This window comes from Mobula hypostoma, chromosome 27 (genome assembly GCF_963921235.1).
Source record: "Mobula hypostoma chromosome 27, sMobHyp1.1, whole genome shotgun sequence".
In the NCBI taxonomy this organism is placed as follows: Eukaryota; Metazoa; Chordata; class Chondrichthyes; order Myliobatiformes; family Myliobatidae; genus Mobula; species Mobula hypostoma.
This window is the reverse complement of record NC_086123.1, coordinates 24,066,247-24,079,644: the sequence shown is the minus strand read 5'-3', so window position 1 is coordinate 24,079,644 and position 13,398 is coordinate 24,066,247. Positions and strand designations below refer to the sequence as shown.

Genomic DNA, 13,398 nt, shown 5'->3' with positions numbered 1-13,398 from the left:
GCCTGTTTCTGTATTGCACAGCACTATCACGACAATAAGGAATTTGTGCAGAACTCAAATTTTTTTGTATTTTCTTACTTACAGAAGGATTTCTATTTTGACCACCCCAACAGATGTCACATCCACTGGAAATAACTTCTAGTCTGCGAGTGGAGTGAGAGGTCACTCTCTCATATCAGCTGTACCTTGAGGAGTCAACAGTAAGATCCTTGGAGTGGCATTTACACGAGAAAGCAACGTGTTTGTCAGGAAATACAAACTCCTCCACAAGCAAGCATTCTAAAAATGAGCGCACTTTGCCTGCTGGGCGTCACGTCTGAGCTGGTCCTGGAAGACTAACAGAACCAACCTTTGACTGTTTCCTTTGCAAAACAAGTGTGGGCAAAGTACACTGATAACGATAATTCCATACATGTAAAATTCCCTTCCTAAGCATGCCCTGCTTTGCTTTTTCCACAGCCCTTTATATTTGGATATTTAATCACTCTGCACTTTGAGGACAGAAATATATCTTCATCCAATCGAAACTAAGTGTGATGGTCAAACATGACTCAATCTCTCAGATTATGCCAGTGGAATTTCAAATTGGAAGAAAATGTTCATGATTTCTGCTGCATTTATTATAGGGGTTATAGGTATAATTTTGAGTGGCGGGTTGGAGATACGTCTCTACCAAGGGAGGTACAATACACTCCTTCCCTCCTTTAGCCTGCAGGTCACCCTTGGACAAGGTGTAGCACCTGCTTAGCCTCCCTCCCACGCCCAATCCGGGTCACAAGAAGCCGTGGGTGCAGGTGGTGGGTGGTCGTATGAGTAGCTGGCGCAAGCTCTGATTATGCAACCACTGACACCAGGGAGACAATCTCTGAAGAGTATTGATAATGGCTGGGGTCACCTGTCTTGCCAACACAATGCTCAGAAGGCAATGGCAAACCACTTCAGTAGAAAAATTTGCCAAGAGCAATCATGGTCATAGAAAGATTATTGCCAACATCATACGACATGACACATAACGAACGAACAACAGATATAATCTATTGTTGAACAAGTTGAACCTATTGTTGAATCTATATAATCTAGGTTGAACAAGTTAGGTCTTTATTCTTTGGAGGGTAGAAGGTTGAGAGGGGGATTATGAGGGGGATAGATAGAGTTGACGTGGATAGGCTTTTTCCATTGAGAGTGGGGGAGATTCAAACAAGAGGACATGAGTTGAGAGTTAAAGGGCAAAAGTTTAGGGGTAACATGAGGGAGAACTTCTTTACTCAGAGAGTGGTGGCTGTGTGGGACGAGCTTCCAGCAGAAGTGGTTGAGGCAGGTTCGATGTTGTCGTTTAAAGTTAAATTGGATAGCTATATGGACAGGAAAGGAATGGAGGGTTATGGACCGAGTGCAGGTCGGTGGGACTAGGTGAGAGTAGGAGTTCGGCATGGACTAGAAGGGCCGAGATGGCCTGTTTCCGTGCTGTAATTGTTATATGGTTATATGGTTATATAATTGAAATTCTATGGGTCAAATATACCACATAACAGAGCAGGAGCTAAAACTTGTTTAACCTGCCATTTCATTTCACTGGGGCATGTCTCAATATTACTACATGAAGCTCCTTTGTATATTTTATTTGTAACTATACATTACAGCTTCTAAGTAAAAAGAATTAAAAATGGTTAGGGCACAAGACTCTTACTCTGATGAAGATCAACGTGCTGGTCTCACCGACTTTATATTTACCCTCGGATACTTTAGTCATAGGGAACTGGGAAGGACAAGAGCAGTAGCCAAGGATCTCACGCACCTGAGGGAGAAAGAGCACAGGGTTAAGTAGATTGTTGGTTTACAGTCAGTGTCTGTATCTTTAATAGTCTTTCCTCTGTGAGATAAATTGTCTTCAAAATATAATTACACTAAAACTTTGAAATTGTAATGGTTCTTCAATGACAACATAATAGTACAAATTATGGGATTATTTTCTCCAGAAGAAACTCTATCTTTTAATAGCAAACAAGTTAACCGAAAACTTGGAATGAAAACGGTGTTACATAGTTCCTATCTATAGTAACATGCAAAAGTCTTAAACATATATATAGGCATCCGTTAGTCTCGTGAGACCATGGATTTGCACCTTGGAAGGTTTCCAGGGCGCAGGCCTGGGCAAGGTTGTCTGGAATACCAGCAGTTGCCCATGCTGCAAGTCTCCCCTCTCCACGCCACCGATATTGTCCAAGGGAAGGCACTAGAGCCGATACAGCTTGGCACCGGTGTCATCGCAGAGCAATGTGTGATTAAGTGCCTTGCTCAAGGACACAACACGCTGCCTCAGCTGAGGCTTGAACTAGCGACCTTCAGATCACTAAACTGACGCCTTAACCACTTGGCCACGCGCCAACACAGCACAACATATATATAATTTTATGTATTGCACTGTACTGCTACCACAAATGAAAACAAATTTCATGATACATGTGAGTTATGATAAACCTGATTCTGACACGGGTTTCCCTTGTGGACTGAGAGTGGGAAGGGGGGCAGGGAGAGGGGAATCATGGTTGGGAAAAGGGCAAGGGAATGGGAAGCATTAGAGAGACATTCTGTATTGATCAATAAAATAATTGTTTGGAATCAAATTACCTTGCCTGATGTCTCAAGGTGGGGTGTGCGTGCAGCCATGTCACCCCCCTGCCCCTGGCATTCCTTCTCTGCCACTTGTCCCACACCCCTCCCATGGCACTCTACCCTTGCCATTCCTAACATCCTTTGCTCCTGCCAGATTTACAAACTCGCTTTCTGCTCCAAGTTGACAAATACAGTGCCTTGCAAAAGTCTTAGGCACCCTAGTCCAAGACTCTTACACAAGTACTCTCTATCTATGACAGAGAAGCTGAGAATTACTGTAGTGAAATTTCTAAACTTGATTCTTTAAGGAAACACTGCCTCCCTGCAAAATAAAATTATTGGATTAAAACCTTTGTAAACTGTAACGGCAAATTCAAAGCATCACAGAGGACAGATGAAAATGTGGCACCCCTAACAACAAAATTTGCCAATTCCGTGATGTGAATTTAGAGAGAGAATACAAGCAGTTTATGTACCAGACTACTCACATGGGGTACAGGCAGAAGAATACACCTTCAGTTGTTTTAGCAATGATGGGTGTCAGGGTGGAGATATGTCTCTACCGAAGGAGGTGTAAGGTGCTCCCTACCTCCGCTAGCCTGCAGGTCACCCTTGGGAAAGGTGTAGCACCTGCTTAGACCCCTGATCAGGGTCACATGGAGCCATGGGAGTAGCTGGTGGATGGTCATATGAGGAGCTGGTGCATAATCACAAGTCCTGACTATGCGACCACCGATGCCGGGCATGACAATCTCTGACACAGTATTGATAGTGGCTGGGGTCACCCATCTTGTAAAGACACTGCCCAGAAGCCAGCAATGGCAAACCACTTCTGTAGAACAATTTGCCAAGAACAATCCTGGTCATGACCATGATCACCCATGCCAAATGACACGGCACATAAGGATGACGATGAGGAGAGAAGACATTGGGAACAAAAGCATTGCCTGGAACAGAATGGGACGTCGGTACAAGTGTGTGAAAAATCCATTAGATAATCTGTACAAGACGGCATCTTGATGACACCAGGTGGTCTTTCCACCCCCACCTCCACAGCCCTTCCATTTCAGGGGATTACAGCTTTAAGAGTTCTGCTGTGTTTGGTTTCAGTGCCAATGAAGGCATTCTGTGTCTCATCCAAGACATTTTAATGTTTATGAGAGGGCTGTGTGTGAAAGAACAGAACAAGGTTAAATACTCACAACCAGCAAGGGAAGAGGGCTCCTTCGCATTGAGCATTAACACATAGAGCTTGCTTTGTCAATAACGCGTTTATGAACTGAAAAGCCTTTGTTGGTGCGAGTTTGTGACATTTTCTCATCATTTAGTCTAAAGTGACTGGAATAAAAAACAACAGCAGTGCCAGCTGAGTAAGTGCCAGATACTGGACAAATGAAGCAGTGAGCTGTGTAGCTGGGCCGAGAGGCAGTCACAGCAGTCAAAACACAAAAAGTGTTTCATGACAAATAGACTAAAAAAGACTCAAGCTACCCACTGCTCAAATGTTGCTTCAGACAGCATTTTAATCAACAAGTTAGAAAATCTCAGTGTTTTATCGCAAGGGCGTGAAAGCAATTTGTGTATAAAACAAGAACAAATCTTGTGCCCAGAGCCACACACGTTCACATTTCAATTCTGGACATGGAAAGCTTGGGATCGCACTTTGCTTATTTTCTTCCACGCCGCAGAGCAATGCACCAATTTCACGCTAGCCTAATCCCCAGATAATTTACAATGACCGATTAACCTATCTGTGGGAGGAAACCGGAGCACCCGGAGGAACCTCACAGGGAGGTTGCACAAACTCTGTACGGGCAGCAGTGCGAATTGATCCCGGGTCGCTGGCACTGTAGAGCGCTGTGCCAGCCACTACGCTATCGTGCTGCCCCACAGAAGTAGAGGATGCTGCAATTTCGGTACCAGACAGAGCGGAACAGAGATGCAACGCTGAGGCAGGCTTTGAGTGAGACTAGTGCAATAGTGCCGACGACCATTCAATGAACTGATGGTGGAGAGGAAGAAGCTGCTCCTAAATGGTTGAGTAGGGTCCTCAGGCCCCGACATTGCCTGCCTGGTGGTAGTAATGAGAAAAAAAGCGCGTGTCCTGAGTGTCGAGTCCTTAAAGTTTGGTCACCACCTTCTTGAGGCAAAACCTCTAGAAGGCGTCCTCGATGGTGGAGAGGATTGTGCCAGAGATGAAGATGGCTGAGCCTCTACCAATCCTGTGCATGGGAGGTTCCATGCCAGACTGTGATACACCCAGTCAGAATGCTGTCCACTATAAGATGTATAAAACTTGTACATCTGCGCTGACGTTTCCAACAGGCAGCCACAGAAGAGAAGAACAAGCTTCAAATTCGTGCATTCAGATTGTTGTTTCTGGTGACAGTGATAACATCACAACCGACACTATGCTATGAATGTCAAATTTTCTGGTAGCTCAATTGAAATGACTGATGGGTTAAGTTGATGAACCATAACGTAATCGCACATGCAGAAAGCCTCAGGTTGCAACCAACTGTGAACTGACTCTGCTGGACTTTTTTTGTGAAGAGCTATGCGGGGTTGAGTTTCAAAAACAATTTGAGATGTTTATATCAGTTAACTAAGTGAGGGGAAAACACCAATCTTAACTTTGTCCGCAGCAAAAGGACACATCACAGTATTTGGGTCAGTTTTGGTCTTCACACCTAATGAAATATCTTTGCCTTGGGAAGCACCACAGAGACCATAAAATACAGGAGCAGAATTAGGCCATTCGGCCCATTGAGTTTGACCTTTGCCTTGAGCATAATGACAATTTAAGCCGACATAGGGTTCAAGATTCCACGCACATCTTTCCTTCCCCACCCACCCCCAACTTTCCCCCTCATCGATCTCCCTCCTGACACTTACCCTTACAAGCGGAACAAGTGCCACACCTGCCCTACACCTCCTCCCTCACGACCATTCAGGGCCCCAAACAGTCCTTCTGGGTGAGGCAACACTTCACCTGGGAGCCTGTTGGAGCATCTACTCTGTCCACTGCTCCCGGTGTGACCTCCTTTATATCAGTGAGACCTGACACAGACTGGGAGACCGCTTCACCAAGCACCTACTCTCCGTCCGCCAGCCAGAAAAAGTGGGATCTCCCAGTGGCCGTCCACTTCAACTCTACTTCCCATTCCCATACGTCAATCCATGGCCTCCTTTACTGCTGCGATGAGGCCACACTCAGGTTGGAGGAGCAACACTATATATTCTGTCTGGGTGGCCTCCAACCTGATGGCATGAACATTGGTTTCTCAAACTTCAGGTAATTGTCCCCACCCTTCTTCTTCACAATTCCCCATCCCCTTATCCCTTATCTTATCTCCTTACCTGCTCATCACCTCCCTCTACTCCTCCCCCTCCTGTTCTCCCTTGGCCTTCTGTCCTCTCCCATCAGATTGCCCCTTCTCCAGCTCCATCTCTTTCACCAATCAACTTCCCAGCTCATTACTTCACCCTCCTCCTCTCACACCTTTCACCTGCTACCTTGTACTTCTTCCTCTCCTCCTCCCACCTTCTTACTCTGACCTCTAATCTCTTTTTTCCCAGTCCTGATAAAGGGCCTTGGCCTGAAACATTGAGAGTTTACACCTTTTCATAGATGCTGCCTGGCCTGCCGAGTTCCTCCAACATGTTGTGTGTGTTACTTTTAGCTGTAAGGTTTCACTGCTAATGTAATGGTTTCTCAGTAGCAGCACTGTTTGGGTTATGACTAGAGATAACGGGGTTTGGAAAGTGGGGGCTGCCCAATGACAGAAATGTTGTTCTTTCTTGTGAGTCTGGAAGAGAGATTTTCGCGGTCTTTTGCCAGGGAGAGATGAGGAGAGAAGACGCGAATGGAGAGAGTTGGTAGACTGCTGGATGGAGTGGACTTGGAGCGAGGGTCCAAAGGTCAGCGACCATCAGAGGAGGTCAATGGTGCACAACCGGCTTATCAGTGAGCTCCAACATTGCGCAATAGGCGGTTTCATAAGAATGGGCCCTTTTTCGTTTTTTTTTTGTTTTCTCTTTACTAACTGTATAGTCAAAGTAAGAATTATAAAGCTCAATCGTTTAAACAGCATATTTGTGTACTGTTTGTTATTTCGGGGTACTGAGTTGTAACGGGGAAACATCGTGCGGCATCCACCCTAACGAGATTTTTAAAGTTTGGCCGGGCCGGGGCCTATCACCCTTTATATTAAGCCACTAGCCGAAGTGGGAGTTACACTTTGACTTCCAGCATCTGCAGATTTTCTCCTGTTTGAGAATTCCAAAGACGTGACTGACAAAGAGCAGATGCACTGAATTATTTTCAGGTTGAAGGGAATTCCTTCTTTGAGAATGAGCCTTCCTGAGTGTTTAGACCATGGGAACATGGTCTCGGGGATGAGACTGCAAATGCTGAAATCCTGATGTAGGGTCCAGTCTCAAAACTCTGACTTAAACTTTTGCCTCCACAGATTCTGCTTGACACACTGAGTTCTTCCACTTCTTTTAAAAAAAGGAAAAACAATAGTCTCAAGCCCTTCAGTCAAGACCTGAGTCAAGTAGAAAATTAAATAGTTATTACCCCTCAACCAGAGGAGATAACCACTCAACTTTACTTACCCCATCACTGAGCTGTTCTAGCAACCTGTGGGCTCACTTTCAAGGACTCCTCATCTCATCTTCTTGATATTTATTATTATATTTCTTTTTATTCTTTTTCTATTTGTACAGTTTGTTGTCTTTTGCACATTGGCTGTCTGTGCAGTTTTTCATTGATTCTATTACGGTTATTGGATTTATTGAGTATGCCTGCAGGAAAATGAATCTCAGGGTTGTGTATGGTGACAAATATGTACGATGATAATACATTTATTTTCTTAAATAAGGATAAATGAGGATAATACTTTCCTCAGAGAATCACAAGTCTCTGGAATTCTCAGTTCCAGAGTACTGTGGGGGCTTAAGTTGTCACTGTCCTCAAGGCAACAGGTTTTGGCTGACAAAGGAATCAAGAAATATTGCACAGGATGGGACAGCGACCTTCGAAGTTTGGGATTTTCCGGAAGGCAAAGCAAGCTCCTCCCTAAGCTAGTATCTCTCTTTGCAAGATTTGCCAACAATTTCTGAGATCAGCAAAACAAGTTTAATGCAGTAAATCTATAAAGTTCAATCACCTTATCTATACAGTCATGTAGGTCCCACAACAGACAAGCACCATTGTGTTTTGGTTCCAATAATCAGCTCACAAGAAGAGTTAAGTGTCAAATTAATGTTCCAGCTGTTGCCAAATGATCATGTTTGGGTAACAGCCGAAGAGCTTCGTAGCCGGAACACCACAGTAATATTTGGTAAGATTAACATAACATTTATCTCTTCATCTGCATGCACATTTAGTGCACTTTTGAAAAGAACAACCAAGATATTTTATCCTGTCACAGAAACAATTCAGTTCATTTGCACAAGTTTTACTGACTGGATGAAAAGTCACAGCAAATACAGTATACAACTGATTACTGTGCAAACCGCACAAATTTTCAGAAATTCAATTGTTCTCAAAGTAACTTATAAGAAGCCTCACCACAATTGTCCATTTTACTGTTGGATCAAGGAAGCAGCAACTCCATATATCCATCACCCCCTAAATTTAAACTCAAAGCAATGCCTTCTATTGGTTTACAGCCTTTTGACCTTCAACTTCCTCAGTGTAGTGGGATTAAAGCGTACAGAGTGTGGTGGACATAACCAATCCATCAGAGGTAAAGCCCTCCCCACCATTGAGCATATTTACATGGAGTTGCTCCTACAACAAAGCAGTGTCCATCATTAAAGAACCACCCAACCCCCGACCATCTAGGCCATACCCTCTTCTCACTGTCACTGGGCAGGACACACAGAAGCCTTAGGCCTCACACCATCAGACGATAGACAATAGGTACAGGAGTAGGCCATTTGGCCCTTCGAGCCAGCACCGCCATTCACTGTGATCATGGCTGATTGTCCACAATCAGTATCCAGTTCCCGCCTTATCCCCATAACCTTTGATTCTGCTACCTTTAAGAGCTCTATCCATCTCTTTCTTGAAAGCATCCAGAGACTTGGCCTCCACAGCCTTCTGGGGCAGAGCATTCCATACATCCACCACTCTCTGGGTGAAAAAGTTTTTCCTCAACTCCGTTCTAAATGGCCTACCCCTTATTCTTAAACTGTGGCCTCTGGTTCTGGACTCACCCATCAGCAGGAACATGCTTCCTGCCTCCAGCGTGTCCAATCCCCTAATAATCTTATATGTTTCAATAAGATCTCCTCTCAGCCTTCAGGTTCAGGAACAGTTATTAACTTACAACCACTGGTCTCCTGAACCGGTATGGATAACTTCAAACACCACTACTCTGAACAGACTCCACAACCTACAGATTCACTTTCCAGTACTCTCTACAACTCATGGTCTCGTTATTTGCACAGTTTGTCTTCTTTCGTACGTCGGTTCTTTGCCAGTCTTTGTCGGCTTATAGTTTTTCGTAAATTGTACTGTATTTTTTCCCCTGTAAATGCCTGCTAGGAAATGTATCTTGAGATACCATATACGTATTTTATCATAACTTGACTTTGAGTGTAAGGAGCTCTGCTGGCTGCACAATTGCTCCATCACAATGAGAAGGTACAGCAAGCCAAGGTGTATCACCAGGACATCAAATCAAAATTTGGCACTGAGATAGCAGGAGAGATCTGAATGGATATTCATGCAGAAGGAACAAATACTGGGGGAGCAGCTCCTGCTGTAATCAGACTAAAGCACAGAATTGGAGCAATAAGTATTTGGCAGAGTTGGGGACGCAGTGGATGGACAGGGACAAACTCACGGACCAACTTGAATATTTCAGAAGTAACATCTTTGTAGCATTGTTATCATTAAGCAAGAAGAGAAAAGTTGAAAGTTTCAAAAAGGTGCCTGAAATTGAGGGTTTGTCCATTTGTCACATTGGCTGCAAAGCATCTCAACCGGTCAGGGAATTCTGTGCATACGAACCAGATTCTGCTGTTCGGATATGAACTGAAGACTTTTGCAGCAGAAAGGGACTCTGCAAAGTGTAGAGTATTATAGCAGTGTTATCAAATCATCATTCACTTCGGTAACTTGTTTCTTCGATTCCTGCAGCCCATTCACTCTTGACTGGACAGCAAGGAACTTGAAGGATGATTGATTGTCCTAAAGTGCCCCCCCCCCCCATCTCACAGACTAATCATAAATAGATTGTTGGTGCGGTAATGAACTGTACACATTGGAATGTTCTCCTTGGGGCAAGATGGCTTTAAGCAGGTGGACATTGTGGCAGCACCACTGTTTCTTCAGATCTGGGTCAGAGAAATGAAGGAGCTGTTATAACACCTCCTTTCTCAGTCCATTGATGGCTGGAAATGTCTACATGGACTGTGGTAAAAACAGAATGGAGAACCTGCCACTGCCAGTAAGGAGTATGTACGCTCTGCCCGCGACTGCATGGACAGTGGTTAACTGGTCATTGTAAACTGTCCCGTGATTAGGCTGGGGTTCAGTCAGGGGTTGCTGGGCGGCGAGCCTCAAAGGGCCTGTTTTGTGGTGATGCTTGTGTTCTGGTCCCACAGTGGATCCTCTGATGTGTTAATGTGCAGGAGTTTACAGCTGCTGGCCTTCTCCACACCTCCAATCTCCCAATGAGGACTGGATCATGGACCTCCTGTTTCTTCCTCCTGTAATTGGTCATCTGCTCTTTGGTCTTGCTGACATCGAGTGAGAGGTTGTTGTGGCACCACTCAGCCAGCTCGGGTGACCCAGGTTCGATTGTGACGGCTAGTGGGATCTGCAGGGAAGTCTCCTTGCTCTCCCTGTGATCGTGACGATTTCCTCCGGGCCCTCCAGTTTCCTTCCACATCCTGAAGGCACGCACGTTGGTAGGCTGATTGGCTCACAATGTGACTGAGTGATAGAATCCGGGAGGTGGCTGATGGGAATGTGTGACATAAAAATGGGACTCACTCATTCATTATGTGCCGTGTGCTACGACAGGCGCGATCATGATCTTTCCACGATTGCTCTCGGTAATTTTTTTTCTACAAAAGTGTTTTGCCATTGCCGCCTTCTGAGCAGTGTCTTTACAAGATGGGTGACTCCAGCCATTAGATTAGATTTAGATTAGATTTAACTTTATTATCGTTGTGCTGAGTACAGATACAAAGCCAATGAAATGCAGTTAGCATCTGACCAGAAATGCAAAGAATAGTGCTATTTACAAAATAACTGCGAATAAAAAGTAAGTGCTACAGCACACAAATATAAAAGTACTGAGCCAGTACAATATGGATGCAATACTGTTTAGTGCTGTGATGTGAGGTTCAGCAGGGTCACAGCCTCAGGGAAGAAGCTCTTCCTGTGCCTGCTGGTGCAGGAGCGGAGGCTCCTGTAGCGCCTACCGGATGGGAGGAGAGTAAAAAGTCCATGGTTAGGGTGAGATGCATTATTGATAATGCTTTTCACCCTGCCCAGGCAGCGTTTATGGTAGATGTTCTCAATGGTGGGCAATTGGGTGCTGATAATCCACTGGGCAGTTTTCACCACACGCTGGAGTGCTTTGCGGTCTGATACAGGACAATTGCCGTACCACACTGAGATGAGATTAGCAATACTCTTCAGAGATTGTCTGCCTGGTGTCAGTGGTCACTAAGCAGGCACTACATCTTGCCCCAGGGTGACCTGCAGGCTAGCAGAGGAAAGAAGCGCCTTACGCCTCCTTTGATAGAGCAATATCTCCACCCTTCCACCCAAAAATGGGATTAGCATATGATTGGTCTGAATAGGTGCTCCTCAGCTGTGACAGTATCCAAATCCAAGCTTGGAAGTTCTGAAGAAGTTGCTCTCGAGTAACAACGTTGCCTACAATAGGGTGATTAATGATAGAAATCTAATAAAATGCAAATACATTTCTAGTTCTTGAATTTACATATGGACCACTGTGACTTGCACCTTGGAAAATGATTCAATACTACAAAGCTAAACACTGGCCAAAGGGTCCTGGTTACCAAATTAATGTTCTGCTTCTGAAGCTTTAAAAATACATTTTTTAAAAACATATTGTTCAAATTGTTGTTAGAGTTTGTTAAAAAAAAAAGCACCAGGTAGAGAAGAGCATGCTGAAAAGGAAAGGCACATTTAGTGAACAAGCTAAGAGCTGAATCAGCCCAGGACTGACTGTATCATTCATTATTCGTATGCTGCCAGAACTCCCAGAGAGGCAATGAGATACATTAATCAACATCTTCACTTGTAACGTAATTGTGTAATGATGTGCCAGGCAATGGCAGGAAAACAGCTTATTTCTTCCAGTAATGCAGAGTGAACGTGTTTTTAGCAGTTGCTAGTGAACACAAACTACGGCAAGGAGAATGTAAAAAAGTATTTAGTCACATCAACTCCCTGTTCTTTGTCTCCTGCACAGCTCTACAGTGTAAACTTGAAAACCACGTCGTCTTCAAAGACGTGCACTTCAGCATATTCAGGTAGTGAATCAGAACCAGGTTTAATATCACCAGCATGTGTTGTGAGACTTGTTAACTCTACGGCAGCAGCACAATGCACACATATACAGTGGTAATAAGAGAAAAAATTGAATTACAGTAAATATACATTTTACATAGTTAAATTAAATAAGTAGTGCAAAAAAATAGAAATAAAAAATGTGGTGAGGTGGTGTTCATGGGTTCAATGTCCTTTCAGAAATCAGATGGCAGAGGGGAAGAAGCTGTTCCTGAATCAGTGAGTGGGTGCCTTCAGGCTCCTGTACCTCCTTCCTGATGGTAGCAATGAGAAGAGGGAATTGTTCGAGGTGATGAGGGTCCTTACTGATGTACGCTGCCTTTTGAGGATCGCTCCTCAAAGATCTGCTGGATACTACGGAAGCTCATTCACAACACGCTGGAGGAACTCAGAAGGTCGGGCAGCATCCGTGGAAATGATCAGTCAACGTTTCGGGCCGGAACCCTTCGTCAGGACTGAAGAGGGAAGGGGCAAAGGCCGTATAAAGAAGGTGGGGGGAGGGTGGGAAGGAGAAGGCTGGTAGGTTCCAGGAGAAAAACCAGTAAGGGGAAAGATAAAGGGGTGGGGGAGGGGAGGCAGGGAGGGGATGGGCAGGAAAGGTGAAGAAGGAATAGGGGAAAACACAATGGGTAGTAGAAGGAGGCGGAACCATGAGGGAGGTAGTAGGCAGCTGGGGGAGGGGGCAGAGTGAAATAGGGATAGAGGAGGGGAGGGGGAGGGAATTACCGGAAACTGGAGAATTTTATGTTCATACCAAGGGGCTGGAGACTACCTAGACGATATATGAGGTGTTGCTCCTCCAACCTGAGTTTAGCCTCATCATGGCTGTACAGGAGGCCATGTATGGACATATCTGAAAGGGAGTGGGAAGCAGAGTTGAAGTGGGTGGCTACTGGAAGATCCTGTCTGTTGTGGCGGACAGAGCGGAGGTGCTTGACAAAACGGTCCCCCAATCTGCGTCGGGTTTCACCGATGTAGAGGAGGCCGCACCGGGAGCACCGGATGCAGTAGATGACCCCCAACAGACTCACAAGTGAAGTGTTGCCTCACCTGGAAGGACTGTTTGGGGCCCTGAATGGTGGCAAGCCTTCTCCTTCCCACCCTCCCCCCCCCCACCGTCTTTATAGGGCCTCCGCCCCTTCCCTCTACAGTCCTGACGAAGGGTTCTGGCCCGAAACGTCGACTCACCGTTTCCACGGATGCTGCCCGACCTGCTG

The 13,398-nt window shown here is 45.1% G+C and overlaps 1 protein-coding gene across 2 annotated transcripts in view; it reads right to left on the bottom strand.

Moving 5' to 3' along the window:
* gas2l1 (growth arrest-specific 2 like 1) overlaps positions 1-13,398 on the bottom strand; it is a 109,007-nt gene that overhangs the window by 56,165 nt on the left and 39,444 nt on the right. For both annotated transcript variants that reach the window (XR_010016212.1, XM_063034106.1), the window contains exon 2: positions 1,688-1,795. Coding sequence is in view for 1 of the 2 variants with exons in the window: in XM_063034106.1 (XP_062890176.1) it covers positions 1,688-1,795 (108 nt within the window). In the remaining variant the exon portion in view is untranslated. The remainder of the gene's footprint in view (positions 1-1,687; positions 1,796-13,398) is intronic.